The sequence below is a fragment of the Pinus tabuliformis genome, chromosome 7 (genome assembly GCF_031772625.1).
Source record: "Pinus tabuliformis cultivar Carrire ecotype Pingquan chromosome 7, CPIR1, whole genome shotgun sequence".
In the NCBI taxonomy this organism is placed as follows: Eukaryota; Viridiplantae; Streptophyta; class Pinopsida; order Pinales; family Pinaceae; genus Pinus; species Pinus tabuliformis.
Genome location: NC_142293.1, coordinates 1260510369 through 1260531022, shown reverse-complemented (window position 1 = coordinate 1260531022; position 20654 = coordinate 1260510369). Strand labels below are relative to the sequence as shown.

Sequence of the window (20654 nt, the reverse complement as noted above, 5' to 3'; positions counted from 1 at the left end):
TATTGTTGAAACCATTCAAATTAGCCATCCTTAACCACAACAACCAGCATTGCTTATTCCTAACCTCAATAATGATAAGGAATCCTAACAAGCCCAAGCTATTAGGCTTGCAACTTAGGGTCAACATAATCCATCTCTTCCTTAGATTACCATGATATTCACTTGAGATTAAGAAAGAAATTAACCAAAGAAGATCATATGGTGCATATTGAAGATCTTAATGAGGAAGTTTTGAATAAAGAAATAGAAACGTTTCAATCTCTAGATACCTAAAAAATAAACCAAGTTCACAGACAACCATAGGTTCCTCCTTACCTTGAATTATTGGACCTAGAGAAACCAATTACCCAACCTGAATTTGATCTTCAAGTTGAGATTGAAAATGTGTGTTGGTGTACCATTATCCCAAGTAATCAAGGATATCCCTACTTAATGAAAAGTGGTAAGGGAGTTGTGTCTAAGGAAAACCAATAGAAAACTAAATGACCCTTAAACTATTTACGTTATTGGCAAGCTATCATACCTTATGATGAGGGGCGTTCTTAAGGCCAAATACTCAAGCCCTAGGATTTGAGTAGTTCAACCATACTTTCATCCCAAACACAGTGATTGACCTTGGTTTCCATCAATGTCATGATCTGTGAAACCATGGAATCCTTAAGACTTTTTCGTCTCAAAGAGACCCCCATAGTGCTAGAACTTGTTGATAGATAAAATATCAAACTAGAAGGAATCTTGGAAAATGTAATGATTTCAATACATTCATGGAGATATCCTATCGAATTTATGGTCCTACAACCTAAGCATTCTCTAGGAGGCTATCCTTTAATCTTGGTATGGCCATGATTGGCCATTGCAGATGCTTATATCAAATACAAGTTTGTTAACATGATGATTTCCCATGGGATCTCAAAAAAACAACTTACCTTACATCCTCCCACCAAGCCCAATATAGACCTTGAAGTTTCCCATTTAACATAATTTTTGGAATTCAAGGAAATAAAATTTATATTACAAATAATAATTGGAATAAATGAAAATGGTAGAATATTTAATAAAAAAAAAAACAAAACAAAACAAAAAACAAAAAACAACTAATATGGTGTTGACTAAGGTGTTGTTCAATCTAGTAAGCATTTCAAAGACAATGGAAATTAGGTTGACATGTTGTTCAATCTAGTAATGATTTCAAAGACCATGGAAATTAGGTTGTTATGATATGTGAATAGGTTTCCATCAAGTGTTAGAAATAAAGATAACGTGAGAGAAAATAATTATAACAACAATAACACAAGAAAATAATTCTAACAACAATACACATTAAATAGATTTCCCCTGAAAACTTGAACTCAAAAAACTAGCTAATAGATTTATTATTATTGTCAATAATGAATAAAACCATGCGTTGAGATAAAGAAACACATGGAAAACCCGAACTGAGAAAAACTCATTATTATTACTATTAGGCTTAAATAAAATCATGCGCCCTTTGCCACAAATTACAATGGGAAATCCCTAAGTCTTTTAAAAGACTTCATGACATGTAATCCATAGACTTTAATACCACTAATTACCAAAACCATATATGAATCTATAGTCCCAAACTAAAAAAACTTGTTATTGTTGTTGTTATTATTATTGGGCTTAAATACAATCATACACCCTCTGCCACAATTTATAGTGAGAAATTAGTAAATCCTTTAAAAACTTCATGACATATAATCCATAAACTCTAATACCACTAACTACCAAATAAATCTAGAACATTGAATAAGAGAATGCTCAAGCCTTTTAAACATTTTTAAAAGCTTCAGGGCTATCTTAGAGCAATCCAATATTTTTGACTTCATCGTGTTTATCTGTCCACTTGCTCAGATCATGGATCAATCAGCCATGCCGATGGCCGAGGAAGTATGCAATAATAATAACAATGATATTGTCAAATTGCAGAGCTGCGATGGCAAAATATTTGAGGTGGAAACAGAGGTGGCATTGACTTCAGGCATCATAAAGAGAATGATGGGGGACTTGGGCACCAACATTACCATTCCTCTGCCTCTCGTTTCTGCCAAGATTCTGCGTCCCGTTATTCAATATTGCAGATACCATGTTCTTGATGCCCCACTGTATCGCTTGATGCCGTCAAAACGTGGGATGAAGAGTTCGTGAAAGCTCTTGTAGAAGGTCGCGCCATACTGTTTGAAGTTACAAAGGTTGCCCACTACCTGGTGGTCACAAATCTTTTGGACTTGATGTGTCAAACTATTGCCGATATGTTGAAAGGGAAAACCGCTGAACAGATGCGTGAGCTTTTCAACATTCGGAATGAAAATTAATCGTTAAATCACTGCAATGGCAGAGTACCTTGCTTTCTGCAATTCGGTTAGTATTTTGCTTTTGTTTGAGATTTCTTTTAAATGCTTAAAATCCAATGTTTTTACTCTAGTCTCCCTGAATATGGCAGCAGTCACCTCTGTTGCGCTAGTTCTTGTGGCAATGGCCGCGCAAGAAAGCAACGCCTTGCACTTCGTGGTCGACAACACTATTGAGGGTAGCGACGACAGGACGAGATTCGACAATGAGATAGGGAGTGCCAAGGCTCGACATATAATGAGCAACCCCAACCAATTCATCTGGCAGAGCTTCAACATGAAATCATCCACCGACAGGAAGAACATGGAGGCAATCACTCTGTTTGTGGACAGCACAGGCCCGATTTCCTACAAGAGAAACGATGAAATCCATTTTAGCGCTGAGTAAATTTTCAGTTACCAGGGCGACGTAAATATTGAGATCACCGGTGTTCTGCACCACGAGGTGACCCGCATTTGTTAGTGGGATGGCCGTGCGCCTTTAGGATTGATTGAAGGCATTGCGGATTCTATTCACCTCACCGCGGGTCTTTTCCCATCGCACTGGTCTAAGCCCGACGGGTGGTGACAAGTGTGATGAGGGCGACAATGTGATTGCCTACTTTCTCGAGTACTGTGACACCGTTGTCGTTGGGCTTGTTGCTAAGATGAATTTGAAACTGCGCGATGGATGGGACTTGTGATTCTTCCACGATATCAGTGGTAAATATGTTGATAAACTTTGGAAGGATTACAAGACTATATATGCAGTACCATCCTAATTACATATGAAGTCCTTGGACCTCATCTATACTTTAATAGTAGGTTTATGTTTAGCGGTTTTAGTCGACTTCAGTGATAATAACAAATATTGCGTCTTGGAAGTCACACTTTCTCATTGCTTTATAAATGTAAATTCTCATACAAATAAAAGGTTTCAAAATTAATGCATGGTTCTCACAGAAATAAAAAAAATTCTCTTAATTAAATGTATAGCTGAAGGAATTTTAAAACTAGCGATTGCACCACATGTTGTAATGCACCACATGTTGTAATGAGAACGCAGTAAGGTAAGAGAGCAGGAAAAAGAGAAGATGCAAATTAAAATTCTATGCAATTTTTGTGAGAAAAACTTTCAAATTTAAATTTTGCATAAAATAGTTATATCATAGATTATAATTGCAAGATAGATTCATTACTAAAATCACCATTTGTAGAATTAATAGATTATTTTATTGAATGTTTGATCATTTCAATAAGAAGTAGAATCATGACCATGCAAGTGAGAGTTAGATTAACACACTTTGCATTTTTCAAACAATCCTCTAACTTATCAATATAGATGGTAAAAAATATACGAGGCACATAACAACCTTACTTAACTACTATATTAATATTAATTTCTTTTAAATAACCTTCCATGTTCTTAAACTTAAATTAATTTTATAATACAAACTTAATGTAGTAACTCTCAACTAAGTGAGACAACCTCCTTCTAGAAGCTTCACATAATAAGAATGGGAACTCAGATTTACAATAGTTCCTTCACAGTTTTTTTTTTTTTTTTTTTGGCAATTTTGAAGGTTAGGTAGACTACCACATAAGAATTTGGTTTGGGATGGAAACCTTCAAGAATCATAATTTGGTTTGGGCTTGAGTGTTCAACGCCACACGCAACTCGACATGCCAGAAAACGAATTTAATGATAGCATGCAACTATTTACTGATATAAATTATAATTAATTTCAGTACAATACTATAGATGGTGCAAAACTTTTATGCAATTTTATGATCCCACTGTGGCTTATCCATTCCACTCTCCTAACCGCCACCGACATGAAAATCCTTCATATGAGCTGCCAGAGAAAAACCAATTTCAAATGTCAAGATTTTGCTCCGCAATTACAATTAAAATGCATAAATCAATGGGTAATGTTCATCCCAACGACATGCATTTGTAATATAAGTTACCTTGTATATTTATAGGTTTAGTTAAGGGATATCTTGCTTTATATTTATAGGGAAAATCTAGCGAATATTTTCCATTTCGACAAATAACATTTTTAAGATGTCTTATCTATGTGGGGGCGATTCTAAGCCCGAGAGAGTTATGACTTTTTTATTTTTTAAAGTAGATCATAGATTAGTTGTCACTCTTATATTATTTATAACTATTAATCAGTGGATTACCATACTTATCAGAAATTTGAAAATTTTCAACTGGAGTTTATCATTTATAACTATTAATCAGTGGATTACCATACTTATCAGAAATTTGAAAATTTTCAACTGGAGTTTATCATTTATAACTATTAATCCGTGGATTACCATACTTACCAGAAATTTGAAAATTTTCAACTGGAGAAATAAACTGTTTATCAAATTGTTAAATTAAGATAATTTGATGAATACCATTTTTAAGTTTTATCACATTTAAGAGGGAGAATTCTAATTATGAAAGAGTTACTGGTATCAAAATTAGAAAATACCCAACAAATTCATAACGTTTAATAAAATTATCCTCTAGATAATTTCCGTCATTGTCTGTCTCTTGTCCTACAAACAAGAAGGTCTCATACACCAATTTGGTGTCTGGCTTGGCTGTGACCTTAAAAATGAATATTATTATTATTATTATTTATCGTCATTCCTATATGCGAGTAATGAACACAGGACAGTAACAAACGAAGAGCAAGTCACGAAGAGAGAGCCAGACTTTCTATTGCTCTGTTCTATAATGTATGTATGCAGAGGTAGCTCCCTCCCTCATCAAAGTTAGTAGATGAACACCACCCATCACCCATGCTTGTACAAAAAGTTCATACATGAAGAATACATTCGCTATTACATTTCCAGACAACTCAAAGGAAAACACAACCTTGCGGACTATGCCAAACTTGATAGAACCAATAGCTAAGTTCGATAATTGTATTTACCAAATTGATCTATTTAATGTCCTCAATAAATATAATCTTTTAATAAAGGTTGAGCACGTACGTAACCGCCGGGCATGCCTTTATTCCTTCTATTCTCCATGATATATGTTGCTCATCCAAATTTACTCAAGCCTTGATTATCCAAGTTTACTCAAGCATGAAACATTAGATGTTGCAAGCATGAGAAAATGGACAGAGGAAGAAGATAAAACGTCAAATAACCAGGACTTAAGACTTCTGAAACACTAATGGACAAAGTACGAAGATAAACCTTCAGATAATGTTTTTGTTTAAAACAGCGAGACGGGGGAAGAAGATAAACTTCAGATAATGGGGCTCCTGGGCAATTTATGGTCACGATTTTTGGGTTTGTAACTATCCATCAATAATCTACTACGAACATGCGGAGCAGTAGTATTCTCTGAATCTGAAGCCTCATTCTTTGGTGCCCCACCAGGTCTTGGCGTGGGCAGTGAAGGTTCCGAAGCTTTCAAAACAGGGGAACGCAAACATTGAAAGCATTTTTATTATTATATGAAACCTTTAGGATCCATCTTATGGGATATGTGAGTTAAAGAAAAAGGATTTAACCCACAGACATCATCTATCGCAAATAAAACCCAAAATTCTACCTGACGTTATCCTTGATGAGTCTCCGCCTCGCAAGGAACCTCGCAATGGGAGCGTGAGCACTATGGTAATGGCCCCTGCAAGGGAAACAACACCTTATTACACAACCTGCGCAGAGGCTTTTCCACTAACTTTTATAAGTTAACAACTCTGAAGCTTTCCTTTCATCAGTTTTTCCCTGTGCATTTTTCTATATTTGCCCCTGAATTTTCACCGAGAAGCTCTTTAGAGTGACCGGAATGATCCCAAGCTGACCTGTCAGTTATACCTATAACTACCAATCTATAACTACCTTAGGTGATCCGATGGAGGAAAATACTTTAATCGTCTATCACACGTTGACGGCTCCCAAAACACGGTGTCACCTAGGAAAGTTGTTTTCAAAGAATAACGCGGCGTAACAATCTATAACTACCTTCGGCCATCCGATGGAGGAAAATACTTTAATCGTTTAACACACAGTATCGACGGCTCCCAAAAATACACGGTGTCATCCAGGGAAGTCGTTTTCAAAGAATAACGCCTTACGGTGTAATTAAATTATAAGCGACCCATTTCAGTGCTTATGGGATTAATGTTGAGAGTGATAATAGCAGTTCTCATTATTGTTATTGGTGTTATCAATATGGTAATATAACAATTGGTTAAGACTTAAAAGCAAATTAAATTAATTTTATAAATTTATTAAAATATTAATATTATTTTATAAATTTTTTGAAAATTATTTATTAGGAAGGAATGAAGTGAAAATTGATATTATAATAATAATAATAATAATTTAAAACCACAAAGAGATCGGGGAGAAGCAATAGAATGTATAATTCCAAGATTAATAACAAATGAGCAAAATAAGGCTCTGATGAGGGCATCAACTTTGGAAGAGGTGGAAGAAATCATGATGAATATGAGCAAGAACAAAGCACCAGGACCGGATGGATACATAGTGGAATTCTATCAGGCAGGATGGTACTTTCTAGGCGAGGAAGTCTTGGAAGTTGTAGAGGAATCAAGAATGAAGCAAAAGATATGGTCAGGTATTAACTCGACCTTTATAACCTTGATTCCTAAGAGCAATAATTCTGAGGATGTTCAAAGTTTTCGCCCAATAGCCCTGTGCAATGTCATATATAAGATTATAGCTACTCTAATAGCGAAAAAATTAAAGCCTTTACTTCCGAATATTATTTCACCAGAGTAAATTGGCTTTGTGGAGGGACGACAAATACTTGATGGATTAGTAGTTACTCAGGAGATGATACACTCCCTAAATCAGAAAAAGCAGAGAGGAATGATGATGAAGTTAGATCTGTCAAAAGCCTATGACCGTTTAAGCTGGAAATACCTCAAAGCGGTTCTTGGAGCATATGGATTCGATAGTAGATGGATCGAATGGGTCTACAACATGATTTCAACCCCGAATTTCTCTATTCTAGTAAATGGTGTCCCAACGACCACCTTTAATGCAACAAGGGGAATTAGGCAGGGAGATCCTATCTCCCCATTCCTATTCATAATGGCAGTTGAGGGTTTAGGGAGAAATTTCAAAAAAGAGCTAAGGGAAAATAAAATCAAAGGCTTAAAACTATGGGGAAACAATCTGCGCATCACACACCAGTAGTTTGTAGATGATATTATGTTATTCAGTGAGGTATCAATCAAACAGGTGAGGAACATTAAAAGAATATTAGAAATATTCATGGAGGCATCAGGTATGGAAATTAACAAAGAAAAATCATGTACATTCATATTTAATACTCCTGATTCAATCAAGGCTCATCTTACCAGAACTTTAGGCTTCAGACAGGGGGAACTTCCTACTAAGTACCTGGGGAATCAGCTGGATATAAACCCTACTCGAATGAAAAATTGGCAGAGTACTATAGAAAAAATAAAAAACAAATTGGCGAGCTGGTCTTTTAGATCGTTGAACATTGCCAACAGAATTGTCCTTTTGAAATCGGTCCTTCAATTGATACCTATTTACCCTCTATCCATTATGGCTGCACCCAGAGGGGCGTGCACAAAAATGAAAGAAATATTCGAGAAGTTTATATGGGGTGGACCAAAACAACAGAGGAAATGGGCTTTGGTTTCATGGAAAAATCTAATGAAAAGAAAAGAGGAAGGGGGTCTAGGTATGAGAGACCCTGAAATGCTAAACAAGGTGCTAGGAGCAAAATTATGGTGGAGGTGGGTGCAAGGGGGAAATGATGTATGGAAGAGAATATGGACTCAGAAATATAATATGCCTGATACAGTAGCGGGTAGATTGAGAGTCGAAGAAATCCCAAAAGGATCTTCAATCTGGGAACTGGCAAGCCAGAATAGGGACATTGTAAACAATCATGCCTTCTGGGAAATATGTGAAGGAAGTAGTGCTAGATTTTGGGAGGAGGGTTGGCAGCAGAGAGACAAACTGACAGAGATACAAACTTTACAAGAAGTTCAACAGAAAGCGAAGAGGGTAGGATTGGAGTATGTGAGGGATTATTGGAAAACCGGAGAGACCAATGAAATATGGAGGGTTTGGAGGAAACCAGAAGAATGCTATGAAAATATAAACCAGGATCTGGGAAAAATATATACTAAAGAGGTAGAATCGAGGAAGATTAAAACAAGATCAAGAATGGACATTCTCAGATGGGGAAAAACAATGAAAGGAACCTTTACAGTAAAAGAAGCCTACTATTTGACAACGCACCAGGAAAGGGAGGAAGGAACTACAGACTGGAGAGTGATATGGGAAGGCAAGTGGTGGCCGAAAATAACAATATTCGCATGGCTGGTGAGCAAAGAATAGATTCTAACATGGGATAAAATCCAGAAGAAAGGTTTTAATGGACCCTCGAGATGCAGTCTATGCAACAGAGAAATAGAAACCCAGGAGCACATACTGAACAATTGTCCATATGCTAGATGTTTATGGGAAGAAATCAGAATACTTTTTGGAAAGACAAAGAGAGACCCTAATAGCATTCAGAATACCATTATGCAATGGGCAAAGGACAATTCCTCTGCAGAGTGGTGAGGAGAATATGGAATTTATCAGTGGGCTTCGTAATATGGTCTCTGTGGAAAGAACGAAACAGGAGGATCTTTCAGGAGAAAAGTAATCAACCTGCAAGAATATGGGAGGAAATATGTAAAGCGATGAAAGAAACAGTTCTGTCTGAGGCATGGGAAGAGGAGGATTGGAAAATGAATCAGGAGGAAAGGAGAATAGTATCCAAATTAAATATGGACTTTGGTATGATCTACCCCAAAAAAGAGAATAGGATAAGATCTCAAACCGAGAGCCCTAACCAATTCAGATATCCCAGAGAGAATTTTATCAAACTGAACTTTGATGGGGCGTCCAAAGGAAACCCAAGGCCGGTAGGCCTTCGGGGTATCTTTAGGGACAGTATGGAAAATAGAAGGTGGTTGTTTGCGGAATGGGGAGGCGAAATGACGAATAATGAAGCAGAGTTGTGGGCGGTGCATCAGGGGTTAAGGATAGCAATGAAGAATAGATACATGAATTTGGAGATAGAAGGAGACTCGCAGGTAACAATAGAGATGCTCCGTAAACTAAGGGATGGCAAGAGCTGGGAGCAAGTGGCTAAAAGTTGGAGGACAGCAGGGATTATCCAAAACATAGCGGGGCTACTAAGGAGAATTGAATATAAAGTTATAAACCATGTGAGGCGAAAAGGGAATAGGGCTACAGACCTTTTGGCGAATTGGGGGAGTAAAGAACCAGTTAGAAGATTGGACAGCAGCTGGTCCTCAATAGAGAATAATCCAAGCTGGGTAGAACTTAAAAACATAATCACCCATGACCATAATGAATCAATTACCAGATAAGGGGATGATTAAAGGACTCCCAATCAGGATGAGAACGGCAGCGCACAGGATAATAAATGCTCGGCAGGTTAGCATGCAGGACCGAGCAGGCGATGATCAGGTCATGATGAGCGAGGACAAGTGGATCGTGGCAAAGGATATCATCTCAAGGCGAGGAGATGGTAGAGTACCGATGGAGGAGGGTAGATTTGTCAGGGTGTCAGGGACTAGACAGAGACATGATAGCACAGAGGAAATGGGCAGAAAGATGAAAAAGGAGGCAGACCACAAGAGGTGAAGGAGGAGGGGAGGTATAAGCGAGAAGAGGTGGCAGAAACGAAGGAATAGGAAAGGTGCATGCAAAAGAACGAGAAAAATTGGCAAAGCAACGACGAACACAACACGAAGAAGGAGGACGATTAGGAATCTGGAAGAGATAGCAGAAATTCAGAGGAGGAAGTTAGAGTGCAAGGAGAATATGGCTGAGGGGAGCAGAATGACCTCAAGAAGATGGACGAGGAGTAAGACAGAGGGAGGAAACCAAGGCCGAGGGGACCGAGAAGAAAAAGGCAAAGGAATAATGGAGGTGGATACAGAGAAGGAAATTCTCTCAATCCATGATGACTCAGAGGACGACGTCGAGATGTTCGACTCTGATAGAGAGAAAGGAGAACCAGGGAGTGAGAGTTTCGACAGGACGGGAAGGTTAGGAAGGGCCAAGGTTATGAAAAGAGGAAAAGATGACGCAGGGGGCTACCAGGAACAGGAGGAAGGAGAGGAATGCGGAAGTCCGGCAGGAGGGAGAAGAAGGCGAGGCAGGGGAGGATATAGGAGAAGAGGAGGAGCTGGAGAGAGAAGCAGGCGAGGAAGAAGAGGCAGAGGAGGAACGGCAGGAACCGGAGAGGACAGCGTAACAGGGAATGTCAGGAAGGGGAGGAAATCTATAGGCAGGAAAGTACAGTTCGCTGAAAGGGCTTATTGCGAAAATACCAATCCAAAAATCAGGAGGATTATCGAGCAGCTAGAAGAGGAGGCAATTCAGGCTCAATCAGAGTCGGAATTAGAGGACTGGGAGTATCTTCTCCCGGATCCGGGCAATACGTGCGGTCGCATGACACTATACAAACAATCTCTTCACGCCTATTGGGTTATGAAGAGACTGCTTGCCAAGGCTATGGAACAAGTAACCATGGAAATGGCAGAATTATCCCAAGGGATTCCAAATCTAAAAAAGGAGCTAAGGAACATCCAAGTCACCTTGTTCATGCAGGATAAGAAGATGGACGAAATTCAGCAGCAGTTACAAGCGAGTGGATCGGGAATCAAGAGGGAGAAGGAGCAACAGGCTGGCACAGCGAACCAGTAGAGAAAGCATGATAATTAGAGGTTTCTATAAAATCTCTCTCTAGTTATAGTTAGTTATCTGTAGGACTTTTTGTTATTCTAGTATGCAGACAGAAAACAGTTTTAATAGCCATTAGGGTGATGTGTATAAAGCATGGAAAGACAGAATGAGAACCTTTTATTTTTGGATAGCTATCAAAAACTTAAGGTGGTCAATAAACCCGGTTTCCCCTCGGGGCGGGTTGAGATCACCACAAGCATGTAGTGATTTCAATTTGCGATAATAGAAAAAGAAGGTCTCTCCCTAGCTTACAAAAGAAAAAAAAATTTAAACCATTTGAAGGCTTTGTTTTTTTTTCCTTTGTTAGGTTTTTATATTGTTATTGGTTAAGCTACGTAAAGAAGATTACTTATTTAAAATTTTGGTGTTTTTTTTGGTCCTCATTAAAAGTGAATATTACAATGTTCAAACTTGCAATTTAGACAAATCCCGAATTGAGAATCAATGGCCTAATGATCTGTCACAAGCCACCATCATACAACCCACTTGCATTCTACATTATGTTATCAAATGTAGTATTTACAAGTTCTAATATTTACGTTGTAAGGAATTTACTTTGAGATGAAATCCCCTTTGGTCCTCGTTGTCCTCACTATGGACCGTGAGATCAAGTTTTAGATGATTGAAATGTTTCCCTCCATTTGATCCAATAACTGACTTCTTGTCGCTAAACTAATTCGTGACTAATACTAATTCGCTCATTAATTTTTCAGTTCGACCGTAGTCTATGGGTACGCCATCTTTGCAATTCATAACACTTTTACGAGGTTCACGACCAAGGATAATGCGAAGTAAAGTTTTCCTTGCAATTACTTTGACATAAATATGCATTGAGCCCTTTCCCTCCTTTCTTTTTGGTTTATCCCGCATCGAAAAACTAAATCTTTGCCGGATTTCTTTGCCTGCAGTAATATGTCACTTGGAATTTCTAGGCTTGGAGGGAAAACTATTTCGGAAAAAAGTCTAAGGTTTTTCTTGCAATTAATTTGACAAAAAGAAGCATTGAGCCCTTTCCCTCCTTTGTTTTTGGTTTATCCCGCACCGAAAGACTAAAATTTGTCAGATTTGTTTGTGTAGGGCAATCAGTCTGGGTCTACAATACGCGAACTTGTGCCTTCAACTGGGTTACAGCAAGAATTTCTATGAGAAAAATGGCCAAGTGAATAGTAAGTCAAAAATGTTACACACAACTGCCCCTCTTTCACTTGATAGATTGGATACCAAGCTACTGCAAACCTATCAAACATGATGAAAAATAGAAACTAAAGAAATTACATGATAAAGTTAGATATCAAAATAATTTGTAGGCATTCCCTGAGATTGCATCACAACTGTAAACATGTTTTTCACAATGGGACATCATCATCATTATCAAGAAACATTCTTCAAAATTGACTTATTGTTCAAGCTACAAAGGTAAGCAAGCAAAGATGGCTAAATGTGCAACATATCCTCATAAGCATGCCTATCATTTAATTATCGATGTATGCTTGATCATACTTCTTAATAATTACTCTATAATCTTAAATAGTGTTATGTTAATAGATACAAACCTTGTCATAACAAATTGAGGATGAACAATTAAAAAATACATGTAATGAATGAATGTCCTCTATTTACGGAATAACACTCATTAAGAGTTAGGTGACATATTTCCAGTTGGGTTGTGATCTAGAGGTATACGACAAATAGCTCAAGTTTGATTCTCAAGCATATTTCTATGGGTTCTACTTGAGAATCACTAAAACAACGCATTTCATAAGCTTCAACAATGCCTCTTTCTACTATACGTTTAGACAAAGAGTATTTTTTTTCTTCTTTTCCTTGTTGTAGATTTATTTCGCTATATAGTTTCCATGATGTGTTATTGGAATGCTACAAATTTTGCAGTATACAGACTGCCCTTTATGTAATGTTGGCTAACACATCAACATTTATATAATAGATCTTTGTGGAATCCTCAAGCCTCTTCTCGCTTCAAGAATGGCAGCTAGATTGTTGATATATGTGATAAGCTCACCAAATGTTTTATGATACATGTCCTTGTCCCTTATCAATATAGTAATGCTTCATGATGAAAATTCCATGCAATTCCAATTTATGCCTAAAGGATATTATCATATCAGAGGATGATAAAAAGACTTTTCCCAAAAATGCAAGGCTATTTGTCGCCACATGCAGCTAGGCTCTTTCAATTGGTTGTTGGGCTCTCCATCACCTCCCAAGTGGTTGGTGTGGAACAAATGAAAGGCTATCTGTCCCCACATCCAGCTAGGCACTTTCAATTGGTCGTTGCCCTCTGCACCACCTCCCAAGTGGCCGGTGTGGATCTTCCCATTAGTGGTGACAGAGTATGTGCCTAAGTATGAACTCTGGAATTATCTTTGAGTCATGAGCTTTGATAGAGCTAAATCAAAATATGCATCGCCAAGAATAACCTCAAGAGAAGCAACATCAATCTTCCAAATGATGGAATCAATAGGCATCGCTCCTAACAATTTCTCTCACACTAACTTGGGACAAACTTGGTGGCAAAGTGGTAGTTACCACCATGCACTCAAATATTTTTCATAACCTGGGAAGATTTCAAAAGCTTATATTAATAAGATCAAGTGCAATCATGGGCTACTTGTAGTGATTAGAGAGAAAATTCTCCTTTTTCTCCTCCATATCATGTACGATTGTTGGGTTTAACACATACTCTGCCAACTTCACCAATCCAAAAATTAAATACAACTTTGCATCAATTATTTGCGGTTGTGAATGTGATCAGTTTCCTACAAGAAAAGCATGAACATGTTTGTTGAATTCAATCCAGCTGCATCTTGGTTTCGTTTCTACCCCATTGTCTATGATAATCTTTCGCAATATTGTAATTTCATCCCACTTACAGGTTGCTTCATTCTACATTGATGTGGTTGCTCACACTCAAAAAATTCAAACAATAAGTAGACATTTATTGAGGTTGCATCACAACTGCAAACATGTTTTTCACAATGTGTGCACAAATATGAACTTCAGCCCAAATACTATGATACAATTGAATCATCTGCTATTGTAGGCTTTGGAAAAAGAGTTGAAAGGATAGGAAGGTTTCCATACATAGTGTTCCTAACCATTTCTACACTATTCTTAACACCCATGAAATTTGTTGATGGTGCTATTGAGAAGCCATATAATTGCATCTCTGATAAAAAGGGTATAAAGTAGGCATGAAACAGACCTCTGTCAATTCCCAACCTTATTGAATGCTCCAGATCGCTGGCCTTTACTTCTAGACCATAGTTACCAGGTTCCTCATACCACTAGAATGCTAGGGATCTAGCAGTTACATATTAAACTTTTATTCAATGAAGTACTATCAGAGTTGTAATTTTGTTTATTAGGGACTTGCACAACAATAGGAGACATGGCATCTAGAACCTTCTCAAACTCAACTATGGGGCTGCCAATCACATGTGAAACATGTTTTGAAATCATTTCATACTCATATGAAGAATCAATAGACTATAAAATGGAATGAGCCGTCTTGTTTGATTCATCAAGCAAGCATGAGTCATTCCAAATCCTCGTCCAAGCATCATCAAAATCTAATCTATTTTCTGAAACTACATGCCATGTATGGTCATCTTGTATCAGTTTCCTTCAGTGAATTACGTGGACATTCGAATATCTTAGATTGTGTATGTGATTGAATGTCCCTAAATGTCATTCTAGACGCATTTGTCTTGGAACTAGAATCTCTAATTTGAGTACAGTTGAAGAAGCGTCACACAATCCAGATCAATCATCTTCCTTGTTTCTAACTTCATCAATCATCCTACAAATAATTGTACCACTATGGGAGTTAGCTACAAATTTATCTGTTGCAGAGGCCTTACCACTTTTTGATTCAACTTGTACCCACTTCTGTGCAACCTATTGAGAGTTGTGATGTCTCTCATTGTTTCTTTAACAATAAATCCTCTTTCCTGTGACTATAGTAGCCCTTGATTTCCAAGGGGGAGGGTGGGAAAGGCGATCATCAACCATCACTCAAATTTCTGGAGCTTGCCCAAAAGTTCTAGTTTGATTTGTTTGCAACTTTGTCTGTGACATTTCTTGGCCTACTAATTTAAATGTTCCTGGAATTATATGTTTTTGGTTCAATGAACTGTGAATCTTAACTAATGTCACAGAAGAACAAGGATCTCTTGAAACCTACATTGTATAACCATATCCATCTGGTGTGGAATGAGAACCTATTTTAGTTTCCTCAGTTTAAAAATTCACACTCTTAGAACAAATAGATTGTTGTGAGATATCCACATCTCCCCTCTGAGAATAAGGTTTACTGTCATCCATTATAGAGGAGCATCTTTTTCTTTCCCATACAGCCTCCCCTGCCTTTGAAGCAATGGACTTTACTTTTCCCATATATTTTCTTTCCTTTTCCCAAGATGGCAAAATAGGAACTACAACACTCTCTCCTACTAGCTGAAATTTAGGCAACTCCACCTGTGGCTTGCTAGAAATAGCATCAAAATACGTATAACCCTGCAAACTGTTATGTTCATTATCACATTTTGACAACAAGAATATTGCACTTCCACACCCAGTAACCATATAACAACAAAAACGTTTTAATACTTCCTTTCTATATGTGAAAATTTGCTTGCTTTGAGTGATCGAGACAAGCGCCTAACATTCCATAGAAAGTAAAATTTGAATAGTGTACACCATTGGAGTAAAAAACGATGCTCTACCCACTCTATTAACATTGATGCATCTACATCTATGATAAACATTTTCTCTCTTTTTAGAGATTTCTAATTTGCAAAAAAAATAAAAATAAAATTAAAATTAAAATTAAAAAAATAAATAAAAACATTTGAGAGTTTGCTTGAATTTCCTTGGTTTTACCATCAAATATTGTTCCTTAGTCCAACGTCCTTTCCCTTTTGTCTCCATAATGAGGCCAGTTAGTCCTTTAAGGGGATATGGAAGGTTATCAAAAGAAGCAAATAACAACATTCTTACGTTCGAGAGGAGAAAATTGGGCATAATAATCTCTATGTTATTTGCCCTACTAGTGGGTGCTACACTTATTTCTGTGTCAATAGGGATCCTCATTTTTGGCAACAAGAAGGGGATTAGATCTAGCAATGAAAGTGCCATTGTTGCAGGAGGTTCAATTGCACCTTCAATTTTTTCTAAAGAAATCAACATAGCCTGTGTCCAAACATTGTATCCTCAACTCTATATGTCAATGCATGCTCGTCACTTACCCTGGTATGCAACAAGTGTGGGAACCCAAGGATCTTGCTCACTTTACACTCAATGTGACCATGGATCGAGTCCAACAACTATACCATGTCTTTTCTCTAAACATGACAACCCATAATTGGAACAAAAAGGACCCAGAAAGGGTCACCTATCAAGATGGTGTGGAGCTTCTTCAAGATACCCTGTAGGCTATATTTGCTCAATGCAACCATGGGAAAGATGAGGAAAATTTCGATGAATCCCAAATCATCCATGGCCAACATAGCAGGCATTAAAAATTGGCTCAGCACAGCTTTGAAAAACCAGGACACATGCCACGATGGCTTCCAAGATTTAAATTTTCGAGTAGGACAGAACTTTAGTGTTAATTTCAAGAACCAAATTGAAGAAAATTCAATGAAGTCATCTTAATTGGTCAGAAATTATATGGAAATTTTTCATATTTCATTCAAGAGCTCTACCATTAATGGTCACCATGGTCATAACCATAAGACAAAAACTAACAATTTTACAGTATCGCATCCTCCCATACAAAACAGGAGAAGGCTCAGGGTGGAGGAAAATGCAAAGAAAATAAATATTGATGGTGTGGATCAAGAATTCTATGAACAATTCATCTTAATTGATCAAAATTGCATTCAAGAATTTCCTCGGTGGTTATCGCACAAAGATCGTCGGCTCCTGCAAGTGTCTGCTCTGGCCCTCAACGCCTATGTGATTATTACCAAGCATGGGAGTGGCAAGCATATGAATTTCGCATTATGAATACTCTAATAAGAAATCAATCCCTCAGATGTGAGGACAAGTAAATGACAAAAAATAAATTTTATGGCCATGAAGCCATTATTTGGGAAACTCATGCATTCGCAATATCAAACTTGGAAAGCACCAAGAAATTTTTGAATGAATGTGAATAATTTAAGAGCTGAAAATTTAAATGTGAAACAAAAATGAAGAGAGGAAGCTTTAACAGGTTTACCCCACTCATTTAAATTTGAAGAAGAATGTTCTGAACCCCAATGCTAACAAAGCCCTTTTTCACTCTGGCTCATTAACATTAAATGATTTTCCTTTTCATGTTAACATTGGTCTTCACTTCATAAGATGTAATTTATATATGCAACTCATTTTTCTCAATTCCAAGAAATCCTCCAAGCATGGAAGCAATAGAAATCAATTTTTTTGAGATTTGTGTATGGGTAACCTTGGCTTCAGCTAACAATGCATTTAGTCTCCTTTCTTGAAAACAAACTCTAAGAAGTTTTTTCTACTCCCATTTTCAAACAAAAGAGACAAGATGTCAGCAAAGCCTCAACAAGATACCTCGTCTAACCTCAATTTCTTGATGCTCGGTGTTTCTCCTCGCATCCTGTAAAGTTTGGGTACTATGAGAAATGGCTTTCTTGACTTTTATCATAAAGCACTTACCATATTTTACAAAATTAGACAAATTCGATCTTTGTCTGAAATATGCATGTTGATACCTTATAATCCCTCCAACATAATCCTATATACTTCACAACTCCATTAATATATTTGTGTGTGATTGAGAAGCTATTGCATTACTCATAGACATATCAACATCTTTGTATAGTTATCCAAAGAACTACATATTCTCTTGCACTATTATTTTGTAACATATTTGTTTGATGTAGGTTTCCACAACCAGATTGTTTTGACTTCTCAGGTCAACCACTATCAATATTGACATCTTCACATTATTTTTTATCTCCCACAACTATTCCCTCATATTTCTCATGTGATGGGTCAATCCTTTTTTGCAACCAATAGTGTCTCATAAAACTTGAGAAGTATCAAGATCTCAATTGGTTTTCTGACTACATGTGGCTACTAAGATTCTATTGTTTTCTTCTTTTAATGATATAAACAACATTTTTTTCACTATTATATCTTCTTACAAGCTTCTTTAAAAATTGATTGGAATTTGTTAACTTCGTTGAATGAGTCAACCTATTGAAAGAAGTCAAAATGCTTGTCCATGTAGGTCTTTAATTATGTAGAAACCTAGTTATCTTTCCAATTGAATGACTCTTCTCTTCCTAGTTGTTGTTGGTTTTGATAACCATTTCTTTGTTATGGGCATCTTCCGACATACAAAGGTGTCTCAGAAACTACACATCATTTGTGTATCTACATTATGTGAAGGGATTTCTCATTTGGGCATATGTTTTGTAATTTGACTCCAATATCCTAAATAATGGTAGGAAGAATATTGTTAAGGAAATTGATTTGCATAAATCATAGCAGTTGTGATTCCCCTGTTTTAGCTTCTTATAAAGGTGCTCGATACACACACCTTACCAAAACTATGCTCAACTACCTTCTAACCAGTGTCATAAAATAAGTGCCTTACTTAGTTACTCACATGTTCTTTTCAAGAATGAGAAATTTCATGCCATAGGTATAATATAAGTATGTGAGAATATGAAATATCAGGATTGGAAAACATAGAGGTAGAACTCTAAGGTTTTGATTTGAAACGATGCAAAAGATATTCCAACATGGTATTTTAAAAATATTTCATTTATGAACTAACACGATTTGGATCTTAGAAACTTGGTTGGATTAAATGTCCAAATTCATTTGTTTCATTTATGTCCATATTCAATTGTTTGACTTTTGTTTTGATGCATTTTGAGTGGTTGAGTTGATGACATTGTCTTGATTGTTTGTTAACATTTTTTGCATGTTTTGCATTCAGGCGTGCAACTGTTTCAGCGTTGAGTACAACAACTCACAATAACCAAAACCTTATAAAGGGTTTCCTCGTAGAATTACTACCTCTTTTATATGAACAAATTGTTGTCAAGATATGGACTAGAACATGCGTAAGATCACGTTGAATGATTTTCTATTCATCAGATCTAGCATTGATAACTTGTGCTTATATAATGTTTTCCTATTTCTTGTTGCAACAAGCACTGATAAGGCCACTTGATCTTGGTCCTTTCAAGCACACTCTTGATGATGGGATGGAGGCAAGGAAAGAAACTTTTGACTGCAGGATACATTGCTTGATAATTGCCTAAATCACATTAATCCTTTAGATTTAAAATAGATCATGTATATTGAAATGATGAAACATTTAATAAAATACTCTCTTAATTCTAGAGAAACTAATTTTAGCAATGAACCCATCATACAATTATAATCCATGATATAGCTCAATTCTCCAAAGTTTAAATTTCAAATTTCTTCTCGCAGAAACTTCTGTAAATAAATAAAATTGCATAAAAAAATTACTTCTATTTTTTGTGCTACTCTTTCCTAAGCTTCAGCCTTAAGACATTTCCTTTGAAACATGTGATGCAATTGCTAGTTTATTTTTATTTTAAGAGTGATGGATATCACCTTCATACTCGATTGTAGAATGAGCTTCTCTTCTCAATAAAAAATAAAATAAAATTAATAATTGAAATAAAATTGAGGTAAAATATTGAATTTATTGTTGGTGGTATTTGGGCTCTAGGTTTTGACATCTCATGGTTTTGCCCGTAGCATTATTCTATGATGTAGCTTATTTAAAGACATAAAATTCCAATTCATTTACAATTTTTCCAAAGATTTAATGTTGCAATTATCTAAAAATTGTGGTAAGTTGTTGAACTATTGATTTTTTAAAGCTACTTTGAACTGATGTTTGGTGATAATTCTCTTCTCCATAGGATTAGATCTTCTTCTACTCCAATGGGACTCTTGGGATTTTTTTTGTTCAAATATATTATCAAAATATTAAATAATATTATACTAAAGTCTAGAAAATAACTTTTATTGATTTTAATTATAAATAATCTTATATTCATTTATGAATTTGATTAGAATTCCATCATAATTTCGTTCCTAGATTTGAGATTGTGAACAGTGGTTTTTTTTTTTTTTAATATTGTCTAGAGTAATTGAGTTGTTCCTCTCACATGAACTATTTCTTATTATTTTATTGTTTCAAATGAATATCAATTAAGAATATGTTTTTATAAAAAGAAACGAATCAACGATTTAAGCTTATTAAAAAAATTAAATTATATTAATGAAAATTAAATTAACCAACCTTGATCAATCGTAATTTTGGATCTACCAAGCATCAAAAGGGATCAAATCCCTTTTCAATGTAAAGGAGGTTTGCACCTCAATAGATTTGCTTAGCTTAGTAGATCAATAATTAAGATTGATATAAGATGACAGTCAACTTGTAGCTTGAGATAGGTTTTTTTACCAAACTTA

At 36.3% G+C, this 20654-nt stretch overlaps 1 protein-coding gene across 1 annotated transcript; it reads left to right on the top strand.

Moving 5' to 3' along the window:
* The first annotated feature begins 2352 nt into the window (after positions 1-2352).
* LOC149251992 (uncharacterized) lies at positions 2353-2760 on the top strand. The gene has a single exon (XM_089454050.1). It carries the CDS (start codon positions 2353-2355, stop codon positions 2758-2760), a length of 408 nt encoding a protein of 135 aa, XP_089310176.1.
* The last annotated feature ends 17894 nt before the right edge of the window (positions 2761-20654 follow it).

Bases quoted from the DNA above. Each gene is read 5' to 3' on its own strand.
- LOC149251992 (XM_089454050.1), top strand. From the start codon at position 2,353: ATGGCAGAGTACCTTGCTTTCTGCAATTCGGTTAGTATTTTGCTTTTG.